The following is a 21,070-nucleotide window of genomic DNA, read 5'->3' as shown; positions in this document are numbered from 1 at the left end:
AATATAACTTTCTAGTTCACATTATTTTGTATGAGGATCGAGAAAATCCAAATTTTATGATTTCCCTTCAGTTGATTTTTTCCTTTCCCTAATGTCGGGAATCGTAACTCATCAGAATAATTAAATTATTCAATAGATCACTCTTCTAGGTGATGCATATCCGACATAAATTTCTTTTTGAGCCATGTATAATATAAAGGGGTATGTATAAATACTTGTCGACATTCAAATATTCTCATTTTTATCAAATCATATATTCATTAGGATCAGTAAACTTTTGGTTTACTATAGGTGATAATTATAAATCAAATGAGAATGAAGACAACTATATCAATAATCATTTCTCTCTCGAATGATTATTATGATATAATTAACTTTTATCTCACTTGATTTCTAAACAAGATCTTTATTATTATCTCATTTAATGTCTCAATTTGATATCCATTTGGATGGATAAATTTTTTCGAGACTTGGGAGAGAGTAGTGCATTATTTATGACAATTTTAGTTCCTTCAGGAAAAAATAGAATGGCTCTTTCGGAACTCTCAATTAATGTTGCACCACCACTGATGGTATAACATTTGTCTCTCCCATCTCCAAAGAAGAAAAATATCTTTTAGTTTTTAATATAGTGTGCGTAGTAGCACTATCAATGAGGTAAATGTTATCATCACCACTATATAGTCCCAAATATTTGGCATCCATTTCTTTTTCAAGAAAAAAATAAATAAACATTAATAAAAGATGCGAGAATAGATATTTGCAAAGTAAATTGATAAAACTAACAACATATCAAGTATCTGGGCAAATATTAAATACTTAATATATGATCATTTTGCATCTTCAGGATACTCAAAGAAATTGGTAACATCCAGGTGTATCATGTCAGCATCATCATCATCATAAGCATCCTTTCAGTCGATAAAATTTGGCTCGACATATTTGTCCTTATTTTTCAATGATGCTTGGTAGAGGTTAACAAGATGCTCAGCTGTACGACAGGTACGGGACCAATGACCTTCCATACCACACCGGTAACATTTTTCTTCATAAATTTTCTGTTTTCATTTTTTTGATCGTAGTTATTTTCTCTCTTTTGAAAAATATTTTGTTGTTTGCCACAGTTATAATTTTCACGGGACACAAATCTACTACGATCACGGCTACGGCCACGACCACGTCCACGATCTCGACCAAAATATTGAAATTGAGTGGCATTCGCTTCAAAGAATGGACTATCACTAGTTGGTCGAGACTGGACTATCATTAGTTGGTCAAGACTCATGATTTTTCATCAATAATTTATTATTTTGTTCAGCTAAGAGGAGACATGCAATAAGTTCAGAATACTTTTTAAATCCTTTCTCTCTATATTGTTGCTGCAGGAGCATATTAGAGACATGAAAAGTAGAGAATGTTTTCTCTAAGATGTCTTCATCAGTAATTTTTTCACCACATAATGTTAATTGAGAAATAATTCTGAACATGGCTGAATTATAGTCATTGATAGATTTAAAATCTCGTAGCCGTAATTGAAGCCAATCATATCGGGCCTTTGGAAGAACAACCAACTTCAGGTGGTCAAATCTCTCTTTCAAATCTTGCCAAAGGACATGAGGATCTTTGACAGTACGATACTCTACTTTTAATCCTTCATCTAAATGATGATGACGGAAAATCATGGCCTTAGCCCGGTCTTGGTTTGAGGCATCATTCTCTTCAACAATAGTATTCCTAAGACCCATTGCCTCAAGACGAATTTCAACATTTAATACCCATGATAAATAATTTTTTTCAGAAATATCAAGAGATACAAACTCTTATTTTGCGAGATTAGCCATAAGAACATGCAATAGATTCGTAGGACAAAATTTTACCTCGATAAGTAATCAAAAGTTGTTCGAGCAGAACCTTGACAGCGTCTCGTGCTTCACTTTTGTTCAAAGATTAGAGACTCGTGCTTTTCCTACGTTCAAAGTAGAGACTCGTACTTTTCCTTCGCTCAAAGTAGAAACCCGTACTAATAACGTGTTGTGAAACTAATAAAATAAACTATCAAAAGTAGGGATTGGAATAATAGAGTGAAAAGTGGAGAGAAAGAGAGATGAACTATAGTATTATTCTATTCACTAATTAAAGTACTTTCAGATTTTAAGGTTACAAATGAAGTATGATTCACCCCTATATATAAATGATCTAAAATCAAAGATACATGAACCCTATTAAATATTAATACATGAATTTAGTACTTCAAGTACATCCATAAATGGGTTCATCCAATGTACCAATAAACCTGGGAAGAATACATGTATCTTCCTTCTTGAGAATATAAACGGAAATTCTCATCTTATAATTATTTCATAACAGATTATTAATTTTCTCCTGATACTTCCATAAGATTTTTTAATTAACTAGTCAAAAAGTCAAATATCAATGGAGCATAATCAAATCTGGCTGCCGTCTGTGGTGGGCACAAAGCCAAGTGTAGTTAATTGACTGCTGGTCATGACTGATGGAATAGATCAAACTTCTTCATTTTTTTCATTTTTTTTGGTACAAGATTATAGAAAAAGAGGGGGGGAGTGGTTGGTGGGGGCCGTCGAACCCCCTAGTTTTTTTTTTTTTTTTGTCTAAAACGGCAACACTTCATTCATCAGATAACAAGTTACATTTTCTGGAGCAACTGCTCCTTTACGTCTGCCTGAGCACAGTCAAGCAACCAAACTGGAAAATTAGCTTTCCAATCAACAACTACATCTAACTTTAGAGCAAACTTAGCTAAAGAGTGACTAACAAAGTTGAATTCCCTTCTAACAAAGGAAAACAATTATGTCTAATGATTTTGCACTTGGCCCAATCAATTAAAATTTTGTTTTTCATGTGTTTTCAAGCAGAGGACAATACTAATACATTAGTATGAATACCCGTGCTACGCATGGTGTGATATTATTGAAAAAATGAAAATAAAATTGTGAATAAAAAAGATTAAAAAATTGTACCAACATAATTAAAATGTAATATCTGTCTAACAATAATTTGAAATATGATAGAATGTGTATATCATTCAAGAACTGTCTTTTTTTGAAAGATAGATACTGAAAAAATACTAGAAATTGATATTAGAAAATGAATGATATATGAATAAAAATGAATGTAATTGAATGTTGTTAAAATGAAATACTTACAAATATTATGCATTCGATTTGATAATCTTGCATGAAGGTGCGAACACTCTTCATACCAACCAACTTTTAGTACGAAAAACAAAATTGGTGATTTAATTAATTCTGTTGAATTTTGTGGAGTGCGTACAAATGAAAATGCACGATCTTTGCATGAATTGATTCGTTGATTGAACAACCTATCACCATTTTCCTGAGAATTAAGTACGTACGAAATTCAAAATTAGTGTATTTTTTTTTACATAGTTTAAAAGTAGCATTATAAAAAATAAATATATATCAAAAAATTCCACCTTCCTTTGTAATTTTCTGAGATAAGAAGCATGATAACCAAATACGAATCGTGCATGTCTGTCTTGTAGATTAAGATGCATGTTACCACTGGAATCTCTGATTTGTATGTTAATATTGTACTTGTTTGACAAATAGAATGTTATACACAATACAGAAAAATATGTTGAAATTAAAAGTTCATGAAATTCATTACCTAACAACAGTGTCGATCACGTCATTACAATGCAGACCAAAGTGACAAAGAATCAGAAAATGACAATCTTTTTGTGATAAGAAACATTAACTTTTTTGGCCTAAAGGTACGGAAACTGTCATCATGACAATATCAAATGCTATACATAGTTATCGAACTCCAAGAATCCAAACTAAGTCGCAAACAATCTAAAGATATAAATTTTCTATCGTAAGAAATTTCTCATATCAAATTCCATCATTTTTATATCTGGAGGGAATTTGATTCCATCAAAAGTCAAATACCAAACTTGTGCCATAGAAAAAAAAAAGACATAAAAACAGTGATAGATATCTATTGCTCTTACCATAAAATAAATTTTTATGTTTATTGTTGCATAATAAGTTGTTATTGAATCATGAAAAAATGAGTCTAAAACGATGATCTGTTACCTAACATTTCACTTCTATTTAAAGACGAAAGACAAAAACAGCAATAATCAATCTAAAATATTACATTATTGGGAATAATATTAAAAAAAAGGAAATGCAAATGTTTAAAGAATAAACAGTACCGAAATTTCTAATTTGAGGCGAACGACGTTTTAATCGCTGTAGTTGGGATTTTGTCCTTCGAATTTGATGTGAGATTTCTCTTCCGTCAACGCAAAGTTGCTGAAACTTTTCGAACTGCTGTGTAAAATCGTGCTAAACAAATGTTTTCTCCTTTGCAATCTTGCGAGTTTGAAATTTAGCTGTCGTTGAAATGCTTGTAGGCGAGCAAATTCCAAAGTGAAATTAGGTTAAGGGCTAAGATGCATAAATCATAAAAAAGTTGAAGGAGATAATAAATTCTTGAGAAAAATGCAAGAAAGTTCTCTTAATTGGAGTGAACACGCAAGAAAATTCAATGAAGATGCTATGTTTTGGAGGACTTTTAATTGGAGTGGTTAAATTGGAGGGTTGTTAATTGGAGTGGAAAAGTGGGGGAAATGTAGGAAAAACGTGAGCATGATTATAGGATTTTTAGAAGCGTTTATAGGATTAGTTAAGAGATAAACATTTCTTAAATTACACATACACTACAACAAAAATGACATTTTCTGATATGTCTATAAGGACACTTGCTGGTTTATGTCATTATAGCACTCCTATTATGGCACTTATTAGCAATTCAATAATATATACTCTAATTTTTTTTATTTTATCAGATATAAAAATAATAATGTACCTTTAGACTACCTAACATGACACTTGAAAAAATGTGAGATGTACCAAAAAAAAAAAAAGAAAGACACAAAACATCATCTTTTGATTTTGGCGGAAGATGCATTTGCTCTAAAACACTCAAAATTTTCATTCTACCGGCCAAAACACTTGGTCAAAGCACTTGCTCAAAAATTTCATTTTCCAGCTCCACCATTTCCAGCCCCCCCTGCCCCTCTCTTTGTGGAGGTGTTGGGTGTACTGCTCAGGCCAAGAATAGGCATTCAAATGGACAAGGTCGCTGGCCTGTTAAATCTGCTAGCTTCATTTTGGATTTGCTCAAGAATGCTGAAAGCAATGCAGAGGTTTGTCTATGTAGGTGAAAGGCTTGGATCTGGATTCACTTTTCATTTCTCACATTCAAGTGAATCAAGCACATAAACAAAGACGCCGCTACAAGATGAGATTCGTCTCACTACTTTTTTGTTAAACAGGGTTCTGTGTTGGCAAGAACTCTTTGGGGTTTTTAGGAATCTCTCTGCTGATCCCTCAGAGGATTTTTCTCCCCAACCCTTATGTTCGGAGCCCCTCATGCCTCTAGCCTCATTGTCAAAACCTAGGCTTTGTTGCTCTCTTTTGGCATTTGGGCTTTGGGGTTGGAGATGGAGGTCTTGTGGTCTAGTAGTGTTGGAAGGAAAGCCTTCTGAGCTCTGCAATGGTGGCTTTGTTGGCTGAGATTTCAACTTCGGTTGTAAAGTCTCTGTCTTGCCTACTTTTAGTGGTAAATTCCAACAACTCTCTCTCTCTCTCTCTCTATTTTATTGCAGATTTTTTTCCTTTTTTTTATGTATAAACATATTTTCTTTATGGGTTCTGTTTGTGGTCAATTTTCATTGACTTTGTGCAAAGATTGAATTTTTTTATGTAAATTTGTTAAACAGGGTTCTGTGTTGATCTTTGTGTTGAGTAATGTTTTAATTTTTGATAGTGGTATGATGTTTTTATTCTACTTTTTGTTTCTTACAAGATCTTAAATGTTTTTATGCGGTTTTGGATAATGTCAGGGTGTTTCAAGCTTCTGATCAGAAGATTTTGAATGAAAAAATTTGGCCCTTTTTAGAAAGTAAACTTTTGTAGTATAGATATGTATATTGGGTATTGAGATGTGTATTCTGCTGTCGGTGATAATTTTGTTTTCCTTTTGACTACAAAGTGGAAACATATGTATTCTGGGTTTGGGTTTGGGAACTTGGGTGAAGCGGCACAAATTTTCATCTGTTTGTTCTCTTCTGGGGCTTTTGCATTGCTGGTATTGGTCAACTGATACCTTAGTTAAATACTCCTGGAGGGCTTTGCTAATGCAAAATTCTTATTGATATCCAATTAATCTTCGTTGTCTTCAAGTTGAAAATAAAATAGTCATTTTGATATAGGATATATGCACCATCTGTCGTATCAGTACAAGGTAGATGGCACTGGGATTTAATTGGTGCAAATTTGCTGATGTTTCTCTATGCATCTTGATTACTAGCCAGTATATGTTTCTTTCCTGACTTTATTCATCAAGGATTTGTATAACCATAGGCCAGTAGTTTACTTAGAGTGATTGGGGGAAACTTTTCATCTATAGGACATTAGCCTTCTATGGTCCCAACTCCCAAGCATCAAGACACTTGCGTAATGATTGCTACTTAGCATTGAATGACTGTTAATCTCGTAAATTGTATTGATTTGCTTTGGCCCTTGATTAACTTTACATGTTTCAGATATCTAAATCCTTTCTTATTATCATTCTGTGACTGGCTTTGAAGCCCTCAGGGTAGGAAGAAAGCTTCAAGAATTGAGGTAGTTATTTGGCCCTGTTAAGTAGTAGGTCCGGTGACTTTTACAAACATAAATTTATTAGGTGATTGTTGGGTTATGGCTAGCTCATGTTTGAGGAGCTAAACATGTCAAAGTGCTTGTGCCTAATAACAGGTTATATAAATCTTTATGTAACACACATCATTGTAAAAAAAGTTTGTTCAGAGGTTATATAAAATTTTGGGGAACTTCCTACCCCCTCACTACTTGAGGTGAACTACTATAACAAATCTGCAGAGGATTCTGCTAAAGAACTTGGAGAGGAAATTGAAGGTCTGAAGGTTGTCATGAGAAGTGATATTTAGGTGAAAATATCATCAAAGATTCTGGATTTCTAATTTCTATGTGCACCAATGAGTTGGAAGTTAGAAATAAGTCTTGTTACTAATTTTCTACTGTCAGTGGTATACTATTCTCTGTACTTTAGAATTTTATCAGTCTTTCCCCTTTCACCTTTTCTTTAGCATTACATGCTATGTTGTAATTTTTGGTTGTATGACAGGCTCCTGGACTCTGCACAGTGAAAGCTTGCAGTTCCTTTTGCATTGTGGATATTGTCCTTGCATTTTGTGATGATGGTAATCCCATGCAATGTGCATGATGTCATTAATTCCATTCTAGAGTGTATTACTACTTCCAGTCCTGTTTGAGCACTGAGGGTGTTTAATTTCTTGACAAAAGGAAGCAGACCAACCGTATACGAGGACTAAATTTCTGGATATGACTTTCAGTTTATATAATAGATTATTATTTCAACTTACACGTAGGTTGAACTTTCTGCTGATTTTTTCTTAACTGTATATGTGAAGCAGAAATTGAAGACGCATGTGGTGAGGAAAAATGTAAATCCTGAGTGGAATGAAGACCGTACACTGTCAATTGCAGATCCAAGCATCCCAATCAAGCTAGTAAGTATCATACTTTTTTTTAAGTTTATTATAGTGGTGCTTTTTGAATAAGGTGCAGTTATGAACTGTAAAGTTTTTTGCCTTTTTGGAAATTGAGAAACATTAGGTTCATTCTCAATACAAAATGAATTGTATGACGAGAGTTGTTGCACCACTGATGCTCAAGTAGGAACAAAGTCTTCTGTTTGAAATAACTTATGTTGGATTAGTGTTTGCAGTCCTTGAAAAGTTTAGTTTCTTGTTGCGAAGGCTGAAAAATAAAATCTACATTATATTCTACGAAGGATTAAGGCATATTGATCATTGATTGACTCTATCCCCAGATGTATAGCTCCAGTTAGATAATTGGGTTCCTGTCATCTGCGTGGTCAAGGTCCAAATTTTTGCTGATGCATTATTTACTTAATTTTCTTACCATGTTAAAGCTAATTCAATCAGCATAGATACTTAGCCTTGCTCTTAATGGTGTGCAATGCAGCAAGTTTTTGACAAGGATACATTCAGTCTTGATGACAAAATGGGAGATGACAAAAGGATTAGGCATTGATTTTCTATCTATCTAAATTTGCTTCATACTCGTGTACAGAATTTTGCTTCTTGGCTTTTACTTTATTAGATGTTTACTTTCATTCCCAATAAAGCTGTCTGATAATTAAAAAAAAAAGGAAGTGGAGCCCGGACATTAGATTATTCTCATCAAGTGGAATCTAGGAATGTCTGTCACAAATAATTATTTGGCTCTCTAGCTATAACTTTGGAGTTGCTTGCAACTTTAGCATGACTTTGATTCTTGTACTTGTTGGATCTTTGATTCCTATTTTTGAAGCTTCGTTTCTGCTTGTAGCTCAAACTAAAATATTTATGGTTAGGTCTATTTCTTATACCAAAGTACTTTGTGCACAGGTGGTACCAACTAAAGATTGATGGTGTCTTTGTGGTTATGACTGAAGGTTCTCATTTGGTTGGAAAGTTTGGAAGCTATTACAAGTTCTTTCAACTTTTTATATTAGAAGAGTCTTTTACTTTAATTTTAGCTAGTGGCATTGTTTAACATTGCTATTCTACTTTAAACAACTTTTTCGATTAGTATGTTAGTACTTATTGTTGACTTTTAGTTCAATAAATGATATTTGAGCATTGATTTTTGCTTTTAAATTACTACATGCATTTTGTTCTTTGGGATAATTTTACAAGTCCTTTGTGTATCTGATTGACGGACTGTATAGCAGGGAGCACAACCAAGTTGCTTCTTTATTTAAAAAAAAAAAGAAAAAACTCTTGGCAGTTAAAAGTGTCTGCATAGCTCAACAACTTCGACAATATCCTGACACTTTTGATTATCAGGAAAAGAAATTTTTGTTGGCAGATGAAATGTTATAACAGTATAGTTTTCCTGACACTTTGAATAGTACAAGTCTATCCTCACATTGGAAGGGACAACACTCGTCCGAGGTGTGAGAAAAGGTAAAGTGTCAGTTTAGATAATCTATACTGCCATCTTTAAATGCCGTTAAAGGTCATTTTTGTTGTAGTGATAACTCGCGATTGGAGTAGGAAACGTGGGAAAAATGTGGGAAAATGTGAGTATGATTATAGGATTTGTAGTATACTCAATAACTTGATAATATACTCAAATCACGGATGAGGTAGAGTTTGCCTAAATAAGCTTTACAGTGTTCTAATTCCTTGCAAAAAAAAGAAAAGGCTAAATAGTCCTAATTGGCATTGCAATTTACGGCAACATGCCAGTGGCATCTAGTCCTAATTTTTTTTGGGTCAAAATCTAGTCCTAATTGGTTCTGCTGTTTCTTGATCATGTTGTATGCTTCCGAATTCTATTTAGCGTGTAATAATTGATAATGGCTTTATTCTATTCTTTCATGGTATTGGACAGGCGAAAACCACACCAGAAGTGTGGTAAATTTACTATAAACTCCTAATATTATCTCCCCTAATTTTTGTATACTTCTTAAAAAATTTAGACTTTTGTCAACAATAGGCTGGTAGCGCAAATAAAAAAAAAAGGGGACTGGTCACACATCTCATTCTTTACCCCCAAAGAACTCAATTTAACAAATTTCTTAGAATAATGGTGACGAAAATCATAACAATGGAGGAACCTGGGCTTGTTTCTTTTTTTTTTTTTTGGATCTGAAACATCCCTATTCATTTTTAAAAAATAAATAAATTGGCCATCTTACATTCATTAAGAAAGGGAAATTTTTTTGGTCATTGCACATGGATGTCCGGCCATCCTAAAGGGGAAAAAAATAGTTGTTCTGTTCTTGCGATTTTTTTTAGGGTTAAATATAGTAAACTCCTTAACTTTACATTTAGTTGCACTTTATCCCCTCAACTTTATATTTAGTTGCACATTTGTGATTTTTTTGAAACGTGATTGTAATTTGCAAAGCTCATTTATAGGGGTGGTTATAGAATTAGTTTAGTGATAAATATTTCTTAATTATAAAAAGGGATAATTTCAGAAACCTCCCCTGAGGTTTCTGACATTTACACTTACCTCCCCTGTGGTTTAAACAATTACACTGACCTCCCCTGAGGTTACTAATCCTTTACAAATTCAGTCCAAATAATTAAAATATTATTTTAAAGAGTGAAATTAGAATTTTGTACCTAATTTGTGCTTTGTGTTACATGTTCAATGAATGATAAAGTGTTACAAATTAATAAACAATTAATAAACTTTAAAAAGCGTAGTTTATAGGCAAATATGTATTACATATTTAAAGTATCAACTCTTTACGGGTATTTTACTTTCAAATATTTACTTTATTACAAATATTTATTCTCAAATACAGATTTGTATTTACTCTCAAATATTTAATTTTTGTTAAACACAAAACCTACCAGATTTTCTTCCGTAGAAATATTAATATAACACTTTTTCAATTTTAGTTATAAATATTTATGTATTTAACATAAATTAAATGATTCAGGATAAAATATCCATAAAGAGCCAATACTTTACTCATGTAATGGATGAAAGCCATAAAAAATTAATATTTTATGAGGCCATTTATTTTTTAAAAAATATTTAATTTATATTAAATAGATAACCTACTGATTTTTTTTGCAAGAATATTTCTGTAACACTTTTAAATTTTTAATTACAAATGTTAATATATTTATCATAAATTAAATATTTGAAAATAAAATATCTGTAAAGAGCCGATATTTTAAATAGGATATGCGTATTTGCCTATAAACTACACTATTTAAAGTAAGAAGTATAGTTTTTTGATTTAAGTTAAGGAGTGTAGTTTATTGATTTAAGTAAGGAGTGTAGTTTATAGGCAAATACGCATAACTTATTTAAAGTACCGGCTCTTTACAGGTATTTTATTTTTAAATATTTAATTTATAATAAATATATAAATATTTGTAATTAAAATTTAAAAGGTGTTACAATAATATTCTTGCAAAAAGAAAATCGATAGGTTATCTATTAATATAAATTAAAATTTAAAAAAAAGGCCTATAAAATATTAATTTTTTATGTCTTTCATCCATTACATGAGTAAAGTATTAGCTCTTTATGAGTATTTTATTCTGAATCATTTAATTTATGCTAAATACATAAATATTTGTAACTAAAATTGAAAAAATGTTATATTAATATTTCTACGGAAGAAAAACTGGTAGGTTTTGTATTTAACAAAAATTAATATTTGAGAGTAAATACAAATCTGTATTTGAGAATAAATATTTGTGATAAAGTAAATGTTTGAAAGTAAAATACATGTAAAGAGCTGGTACTTTAAATAGGCAATACATATTTACCTATAAACTACGCTCGTTAAAGTTTATTAATTGTTAATTAATTTGTAATACTTTGTCATTCATTGGACATGTGGTACAAAGGACAAATCAGGTACAAAATTCTAATTTCACTCTCTAAAATAATATTTTAATCATTTGGACTGAATTTGTAAAGAATTAGTAACCTCAGGGGAGGTCAGTGTAATTGTTCAAACCACAGGGGAGGTAAGTGTAAATGTCTGAAACCTCAGGGGAGGTTTCCGAAATTATCCCTATTTTTTATCATTTTATATACTTTGAACTTTATCTTTATGAAAATCACCTATTACTTACGCATGAATTGGGAAGATCATTTATTACTTTACTATATACAGACGAATTGCTAATATAACTGCTTGTAATTATTTTTAACCATAACTATCTAAACAAATCTTGATAAAATAATTGCTTATAAGCATTGCAACTATCAAAACAACCATCATTTGATGGGAAAAAAAGGTTAAATTGCCACAGTTTGCGTCAATAATAAGATTTTATGTAAAATTAATTCGCAAAACTGCACACAGTTCGCGTGTGCCTTTCGCGCTAGTATCAATCAAGTCCTTATCCTCCTAAGAAAGAGTTTATGGAGTATGTAAATCTATCCACTTTTTCATTCACGCATCAAAGAAACTATTTTATTTCAAACATTAGGTACGAACGAATGTATGATATAATCTGAACTTTCGACAAGTAAATTGCTGTTTAAGATTTCAAAAGGAGGGCAAAAAATTTACACCTATTTATGAATTCAAGTGATTTGTCCTTGTATCTATTAATTTCCAACCAAAACCCATTTCAGATAAGCGTCACTTCTCGAAAACATAGGACCCGGTTTCAGCTATTTACCCAGCATGTTTAATGCAAAGAGGGAGACTTTTCACTGGCAAGCTTCTAAATCTGGACAAGGGGCTGGAGCGGTTGTCAGACAACCGCTTATAAACTTTTAATGGCCAAGATGTGGTGGGCCCATCATCAACGGCCAAAATGAAAGCGAACAAAATGGAGATGAGTGTAGAGGATTGTTGCTTTAATACAAGCTTAACTTTTAACTCCGTTTGGTCTAGCCGTTAAGGGTATGAAAAATTCAAAATCAAAATTTGAAAATCAACTTTTGGTACGACCGCGCGGGATTTAAAACTCTTTCAACTTAAAAGATGTGGGAAGAAAATGGCGGTAATGGATTTTGTCTGAATACTTTGTTGCTGTAGCTCCTTTTGCTTTTCCTCTTTCAACAAACTCCTTCTGTTATTCTCCTCTCAACAAATTATTTCGCATAACATAGACATAAATTTTTGTCTTCTTCTCATCCAACTCTTAAATAAACCTTATCAAAACGGGCAGCTTTTCTGAGGTGTGTACAAGATAATTGTGAAGATCCGCTGCAGCAACAATACATGCCGATTTAAGTAGTGGATGACTGAGATAGATATTCATCGAGTAACAAATGCATAGCTGAGACTTGTGAGCGGCCCATCTGAAATTTACTGCATGGTGAACTCTGTCCAAGGTAAACGCTAATATTATATGTAATTTGATTGTAATAAATGTGTTATTTAGTGAAGCATGATTTAAAAATTATGAGAAGTATGTCATTATCCTTTTAGAGAGAATGGTTAACTTGTACAATAAAGATCCCGTACAGAATTTCAAAATATAAATGAGAATGTGTACAAATAAAATAACATAAGCGTAAAAATAACTTAACAATGTGACCAACTTAAATAACTACACAAACGGTATAGGTGACAATGTATAGATTTTGAGAATTCTGTCAAACCTTACGCTATGTAAAAGTGTACGATGCATACATGCATTTGTTATGTTACAAGTTGATATAAAGGGTGTACACATTGTTATAAAGTGTGAACATATGATTGTAAAGTATGTAAATACTGATATTATGCACAAATTGGTTATAATATTTGTTTGAAATGTATATATTTTGTAGTGAAATATGCTATGCAAATTATTAGAGTTATATGATTACCTATTACAAAGAAGATACGCATCCATAAAAATTATTTTACAAAATGTTGTAAGGTGTGTACACGTCGTTATAAAGTATGTACATATGTGAATACAAACAATTAAGTGCTTATGATGTGAATAAAGAAATAAAAAATAAATATAATTGTTTGTCCTGAAAAACAATAGCAAAAAATGCTTTTGTCGAATACAGGACAATGGAAGAAGCATTGTGTCCTAAGATCGGCATGGAGTTTCAGTCAGAAGATGAGGCATACAACTTCTACAATAGGTATGGATTAGTTGTTGGGTTCAGTGTTCGGAAAGACTACTTGAACAAGGATAAAGACGGTGTAGTTACATCGAGAAGGTACACATGTTGCAAAGAAGGTTTCAAACCACAGTACGAAGGAGATGTAAAACCAAAGAGAACTCGAGCTGAAACAAAAACCGGATGTGAAGCTAAAATGGGGATAATTTTGAACAGAGAAACAATGAAGTATCAGGTTCGAGATCTGGTAATCGAGCATAATCACACACTACACATTTCAGAATGTGCTCATATGATGCGTTCACAAAGAAAAGTAAGTATTTCTCAAGGAGCCCAAGCTGAGATTGCAAATGATGCAGGAATATCCTTGAAACAATCCCATGAACTCATGGGAAAAGAGGCAGGTGGATTAGGCAATATTGGCTACACTCGTGATGACTTAAAACGCTATCTACGTACAAAAAGAGAGAGAGGATTAAAGTATGGTGAAGCTGGTGCAATGCTACGATACTTTGAAGAACAAAAATTGGAAAATCCGTCATTCTTCCACGCAGAGCAGCTTGATTGTGAAGAACAAATTACAAATATATTTTGGGCTGATGCATCAATGCTGATGGATTATACCTATTTTGGAGATGTGATTACATTTGACACCACATATAAAACTAACAAGGAGTACAGACCATTGGGTGTATTTGTGGGATTCAATCAATTTAGACAATTGGTTATTTTTGGAGCAACTCTATTGTATGATAAGACCATTGAATCATTCAAGTGGGTGTTCGGTACATTTGTAGAGGCAGTTTGTGGAAGGCACCCAAAAACCATCTTCACAGATCAGGATGTAGCCATGGCCGCTGCAATTTCAGCTGTTATGCCTTCAACATACCATGGTCTGTGCACTTTTCATATTAGAGTCAACTTCATGAAACACCTTGGGAACTATTACAAGGATGGTAGTAATCTCCCATATAGATTTGCTGAATGTATGTATGAGATAGAAGATGAAAATGAGTTTATCATGGCCTGGGATGCAATGCTAAAAGAACACAAGCTCGAAACAAATGAATGGTTGTGTGGCATTTATGCATGTCGAAAGAAAAATGGGCAAAATGCTTCATGAAAGGCGCCTGGACTGCAGGTATGCGTAGCACCCAACTAAGTGAGAGTCTAAATGCTTCCATAAAAAATTATCTGAAACTTGATCATGACCTGGTTCAATTCTTCAAACATTTTGACCGAGTTGTGGATGAAAAAAGATATAATGAACTAAGAGCTGAGTATCACAGTCGACAGAAGCTGCCAATGTTGGGATTGCAACAGACTCCCGTACTGATCCAGGCAGCTTCTATATACTCTCCATGTATGTTTGTTGCATTCCAGAATGAATACGATGAATCCACTACAATGGTGATCTTGGACCAAAAGCATACTACAATGCATGTGGAATACAGTGTCAGTCACTATGATGGAGGAAGGGCAAGAAGACTGATATTGAATCCAATAACTAAAGACATTACTTGTAGTTGTAATCTTTTTGAGCAGGAAGGAATCCTATGCTCACATGCTTTAAAAGTGTATGATATGGTTGGAACAAAGTTTATTCCTGATCAATATGTGACAAAGAGGTGGACAAAGAAGGCAAGGTCCGGAGGCAGCGTCGATTGCAAGGGTAGAGAAATATCATCAGATCCGTCTCTCTCTATTTCCCATCGATATAGGCTATTAGCACCCGAAATGGTAAGACTTGCTACCAGGGCTGCCATGTCAGAAGCCGCTACAAAGTTAGTCAGTAGCGCAATGTCTGAATTGTCAAAGAGAGTCGAAATGCTATTTTGTGGAGAAATAGATGAAATAACACAGAATAGTGCATCAATGGATCTATGTAAGGGAATACAGGTGCAGAATGCAGCTGGTCACTTTGTGACTCCAACAGGTTTGAAGAAACGAAGTGGCAGAAAAACTAAGAAAGTATTGCGTAGTTGGGTGGACAGGTTTCACAGGCAAAAGAAAAACTCTAGATTGTCTGAGGCAAGCACTCCTGAGATGGTTAGTACCGAATCTTATTTTTGGACTTACATAACTATATCATTTCAATTGACTCTACTATCATAAGCCGACTGAGTTGTTGTATATTCTTCTCTTGTCAGTCATCAGAATCCTATCAACCTATCCAAAGCCAAACATCAAGCAAATGTTTGTCATCGAATAATTCTGTGGCAGTAAGTAGTTATTTTTATACTTTACATAATGTGCATTATAGTTCACTGTTAGTTATTTAGGTGTTACAAATTAATATTTTACTTGTACACATTGGTTATTAAGGTATACATATTAGTGATAGGATGTTCATCACATGTTATTTATTTTTGACACAGTAATATCATATTTTGTACATATTAGTTGGTACACATTACGACGATCTCTTAATTTAATAGCATTTACATGTTGTTGTTTTATGTGTACAAACTGATATATATGTTGTACGCATTGATTGATATCATGTACCACTGGTTATTTTGTTTTGAAATATCGTTATTGCATTTGGACACATGATTACACATTTGGATAAAAATTTTTACAGATTATTAATTTATTTGCTCACATTTATTTTTTCAATCGTACAAGTTACAATTATTTATCACCCGTTGATTAGTTTTGACATCGTGTTATTATTCTGGTACACGGGTGTATATTAGTTGGTACACAGTATGGAGATCTCTTGATTTAATAACAATTACATGTTGTTGTTTGATGTGTACAAACTGATATATATGTTGTACGCATTGATTGATACCATGTACCACTAGTTACTTTGTTTTGAAATATGAATAATTCTATTTGAACACATGATTACACATTTGGATAAAATTTTTACACGTTATTAATTTATTTTCTCACATTTATTTTTTCAATTACAAGTTACAATTATTTATCACCCGTTGATTAGTTTTGACATCGTGTTATTATTCTGGTACACAGGTGTATATTAGTTGGTACACAGTACGGAGATCTCTTGATTTAATAACATTTACATGTTATTGTTTGATGTGTACAAACTGATATATATGTTGTACGCATTGATTGATATCATGTATCACTGGTTACTTTGTTTTGAAATATGAATAATTTCATTTGGACACATGATTACACATTTGGATAAAATGTTTTACACGTTATTAATTTATTTTCTCATAATTATTTTTTCAATCGTACAAGTTACAATTATTTATCATCCGTTGTTAAGTTTTGACATCGTGTTATTATTCTGGTACACGGTGTATATTAGTTGGTACACAATACAGAGATCTCTTGATTTAATAGCATTTACATATTGTTGTTTTATATGTACAAACTGATATATATGTTGTACGCATTGATTGATATCATGTACTACTGGTTACTTTGTCTTGAAATATGAATAATTCCATTTGGACACATGATTACACATTTGGATAAAATTTTTTACACATTATTAATTTATTTGCTCACATTTAATTTTTCAATCGTGGAAGTTACAATTATTTATCACCCGTTATTTAATTTTGACATCGTGTTATTATTTTGGTACATGGTGTATTTTATCTTGTACATTACAAACCATATCATTTGAAATCTATTTCATAGTTACTTCAATCTAATGCATTGGTTATGTGTTATATCCATAGTAGCCCATAAGTTTATAGTATAACTTTACAATGTATTCATTTATGGTCACGTATGTACTGAATTTTGATTTTTGTTTAGATTACTTTTGGTTGATTTTTGTTTACATATTGTTAATTCAGTTGAACACGTTGTTATATATTATATACACATTTGCATCATAATTTTCGTACGACCTAACATCTTAAAATTTTCACATAATGTGTATTTAATTTTTACAAATTAGTTAGTTTGCTGTTATACACAGTGTTAGCATGACTTTGCAACTAATGTAATGTGCTACTCGTGATAACAGTCATTCAGTGAATCAAATTTTGGATCTTCCCCAGTTATTCACTCAGATATGCAGTCTTGTAGGATGGTAAGTCAGATATTGCAGTTGTATGGATAATCAAGATTTTGGACAAATTTACAGTATCTTATTCAGTACAATACTTAATGGTAGCCCGGTGAAGCTGGAATCACTCCTCAAATACTGAGTGCTCATAATATCCGTATTCAAGATCGTAACAATCTCCCACTTTTGCTTCCCAACGATCCTGTGAGCAAGACAAAGTACACAAGTTTCACCGAATTCTTAATGGTCAGTAATTCTTTAAAAAACTCATTATTTACAGTTATTATTTAGAACTATTCTAACCTTGTTACAAGATTATTGTAGGGCATGCTTTTATGAACACTGAACTTTTGATTTAAATAATTTATTGCTTGTTTCAATGATTGCCAGACCCCCATTGTGGCCTCTGTGGAAAGGTCAAAGAGCAGTACTCTCATGCAATTAAGCGACGAAGAAGTGCAACTACCTACGATATAAATGGGTAGAAGCTAATTGCCTTCTATGAATATGTATGCTAAGCTGATGTATCTTGTGACCCTTTTGGAACTAGATTGGAACAATGTAATATTAAAATGATTGTTTTACTTTTATATTAGATAGTAGTTTGAGAATTGCAATCAATGCAGAATAGTTTTACGCCTTTTACTTCTATTCAATTGATTACAAGAAGTTATATATTCATCGCGGTGTCCCAACCCTGTTTGCCGCAAACAAAAAATGAAGTGTGTCCCAACAGTATTGAACTTTGCTCCCAACACAAAATTCTATATGTCCCACTAGTAGTAAAAAGTTCATAACTAATGAACTTTGCTCCCAACAGTAATCCCAAAAGGAGATAATTCTACACAAGTACAAAATTCTATGCAATACAACTCATAAATTACTAAATATTTGTCAATCATTTATTACAACTGGCTTTTTCGTCGGGGAGGGATATTTAACAACTCAAGGATGGATTCGGCCCATTCGTTATGCTCGGTTGCAACCAACATAGACACATATTGCACTCGATACTTCCACATGTTAGCCTATCCAAGAATTGAAATAATCAGCACCACATATTATACATTAGTCATCATAAAAATAATTGCTACAAAAAAATTTCTATAAATCAAAATAATATATATACCTCTGTAATGCGTATGCCTAATCTTCCATTCCAGTGCTCCAGAAATTTCATTATGAACACACCACAATCATAGTGAATATGAATATGAATAAAAATAGCATATTACTCCGAATATTATCGCATGAAAAAAGATTTTACCTCTCATCTCCCGCGTCTTGCCATGTGAAATTCGCAATCTTCCGACTACATTGTGTCAAAGTAGCCTGGATTTGGAGCTGATAATCAGTAGACCTGATGAGGGTGTTGTGCCTTGTCGTCCGCAATGTCTTGTGCATTCGACCATCTTCCGCATCTATATTAAGTCAAGAATAGCAAATGTTTTTGTAATGATCAATTTTTATATCATTTACAAAGTGCAATAACAAATGAAAGCAGAATTTTAGCTACAACATATATAACTTGCCTTCGCACTCTCTTTTTTTATATCTAGACCGACCCTTCCATTGTGTTGCAGCACATAGCGAAAGCTGCTCTACTGTAGCTCCTGATGGGGAAGTTAGACCTGCATCCAAGCAATGAACTTCTGCAATTGCCTTAGCATCATCTTTTCCTTCTCTATCTTCGGGTTCACTTGCCTCATTTTCACCAAAATCCTCATTCCTATCCCCAACACACGTCTCGTCTTGGTTGTTTTCATATTCAAATTTGTCAGTATCAGAATCTATAACAACCTTTGCCTTCTCATCATCGATCATTCGCTTTTTTACCCATTTTCTTGTGGATCTAACGGCTGTCTGGGAACATGATGGCATGGCACTACGATGCGAGCAAAGGATACTGGATATATTCATTACACTTTGTTGACACTCGATTGCTATCCGCTCAGCAGTTGCCGCTTTTGTATATAGAGTGGCTAGATGAACCTGAATATAAAAAATAAATGCAATTAATCCTCATATTCGCACAACTTCGGACATATTTGCATTCGTATTAGATTTAATTTGTTATCTTACAGCAATTTCTCCATGTCCATTATTCACCATCTGGCTAATCACATCCGGTGGCAGCTCAGTAGGTTCCTCTTCCTCTTTTTCTTCTCTGTTCGTTTTGTTTGACCCTACCTTTGTGGACAAAAAAGTATGTTGTAAGTTTCGTAAAGCAGTTAGCCGTATAATATACTAACTCAAATTCCAAAAATATCATTGTTTCAGTAATACTTACTAGCTTTCCTTTGCCAAATTTTCCAAGACCACCCAATTCTAGTGTTTCTCTTTCCATTATATTAGCATCAGTCCATGCTTTTGGTATAGGGCAGGTCCTACGAACACAATGATTGAGTATACTTACTCGATCATAATAATGTAGCTGCAAAATAAAAACAACTTATCCTTGTTAGATACAATGAACAAATATAAGTTAAGATCATCCACTAGTTGAGATTTCTTAACTTACCAGCAAAAATAGGATGCAACCTCCAACATTTTTGTGGGCATTGCTTTGCATATTCAACAATTTTTTGCACAAATCAGCTCTGACAAACTCAGCCCAATTGAATTTTGCTATTTCTGAAGTTGATTGTAAACTCTCCCATAAATTGGCTTTAATTTCAGCTCGTGTTGTTGGAGCAAGCAAGCACCCACATGCAAAAATAACAAATAATCTCTTGAATTCATCCCCGACCTCCATGGATATTAGCTCATCTTCTATATCATGCCAATTATACTTCTTCTTCCTAGGATAATGTGGTTCGCTATCAATTCCATCATCTCCAGTATCTTCAACCGGCACTGGCCCCTCACCTGGAATTCCAAGAGCCTTTGCTATATCTTCTGACGTTACAGGCAGTACACGTCCACCTTCAAGTTGTATGTAAAAGTGAGTTGGATTGAAATTATTCACCAACCACATGCATATCATACTTGGAAGGTTGTGGCATTGGATCTCCAGCAATCCACCAAAACCTATTTCTTGGATTGCAGCTATTTTCTCCCCATCAATACGCCCCACAAACCTTAAAAATTTAGCTTGTGTGCACCTAAACCTGTATGCCTATAAAAACAATATAACAATGTTGATAAAATTTACCAAATAACACTCCAATACTTGCACTTGCGCTTTGAAACTTCTAAATCATTTAATTTAAAAACAATAAAATTGTATGCTACGTCCTTACTTGTTTTGCTACATCACTCTTTATGCTTTCTCCCCTGTCGGCTATAGACTCCTTGTAGCTTTTCATCAGCTCCTTATATTTTTTCATATCTTTTTCATTCTTCCATACAAGCTTCTCCTCATCACGCAATTTATTCCATGCAT

The 21,070-nt window shown here is 33.1% G+C and overlaps 3 protein-coding genes across 4 annotated transcripts; all 3 read left to right on the top strand.

Annotated features, from left to right (window-relative positions):
• The first annotated feature begins 13,629 nt into the window (after nucleotides 1-13,629).
• Nucleotides 13,630-14,805, top strand: LOC113780199 (protein FAR1-RELATED SEQUENCE 5-like). Its single transcript, XM_027326011.1, has one exon. It carries the CDS (start codon nucleotides 13,630-13,632, stop codon nucleotides 14,803-14,805), a length of 1,176 nt encoding a protein of 391 aa, XP_027181812.1.
• Nucleotides 14,806-14,825: 20 nt separating this feature from the next.
• On the top strand, nucleotides 14,826-15,535 carry LOC113780198 (protein FAR1-RELATED SEQUENCE 1-like). The gene is made up of 2 exons (XM_027326010.1): nucleotides 14,826-15,466; nucleotides 15,532-15,535. The coding sequence occupies exons 1-2, from the start codon at nucleotides 14,826-14,828 to the stop codon at nucleotides 15,533-15,535; spliced, it is 645 nt and encodes a 214-aa protein (XP_027181811.1).
• Nucleotides 15,536-15,556: 21 nt separating this feature from the next.
• LOC113779029 lies at nucleotides 15,557-18,029 on the top strand. 2 transcript variants are annotated; one of them, XM_027324437.1, is made up of 4 exons: nucleotides 15,557-15,731; nucleotides 15,833-15,904; nucleotides 17,706-17,709; nucleotides 17,794-18,029. In XM_027324437.1, the coding sequence occupies exons 1-4, from the start codon at nucleotides 15,558-15,560 to the stop codon at nucleotides 17,799-17,801; spliced, it is 258 nt and encodes an 85-aa protein (XP_027180238.1). In that variant the 5' UTR covers nucleotide 15,557; the 3' UTR covers nucleotides 17,802-18,029. The 2 variants fall into 2 exon arrangements, with proteins under 2 accessions (XP_027180238.1, XP_027180237.1); XM_027324436.1 differs by having other exon boundaries at nucleotides 17,706-18,029.
• The last annotated feature ends 3,041 nt before the right edge of the window (nucleotides 18,030-21,070 follow it).

This window comes from Coffea eugenioides, chromosome 8 (genome assembly GCF_003713205.1).
Source record: "Coffea eugenioides isolate CCC68of chromosome 8, Ceug_1.0, whole genome shotgun sequence".
Classification (NCBI taxonomy): domain Eukaryota; kingdom Viridiplantae; phylum Streptophyta; class Magnoliopsida; order Gentianales; family Rubiaceae; genus Coffea; species Coffea eugenioides.
This window is presented reverse-complemented; position numbering and strand designations above follow the sequence as displayed.

Bases quoted from the DNA above. Each gene is read 5' to 3' on its own strand.
- LOC113780198 (XM_027326010.1), top strand. From the start codon at position 14,826: ATGCGTAGCACCCAACTAAGTGAGAGTCTAAATGCTTCCATAAAAAAT.
- LOC113780199 (XM_027326011.1), top strand. From the start codon at position 13,630: ATGGAAGAAGCATTGTGTCCTAAGATCGGCATGGAGTTTCAGTCAGAA.
- LOC113779029 (XM_027324436.1), top strand. From the start codon at position 15,558: ATGGATCTATGTAAGGGAATACAGGTGCAGAATGCAGCTGGTCACTTT. The intron at 15,732-15,832 runs GTTAGTACCGAA...TTCTCTTGTCAG, and splicing joins AGGCAAGCACTCCTGAGATG to TCATCAGAATCCTATCAACC. The intron at 15,905-17,705 runs GTAAGTAGTTAT...GCAGTCTTGTAG, and splicing joins CATCGAATAATTCTGTGGCA to GATGGTAAGTCAGATATTGC.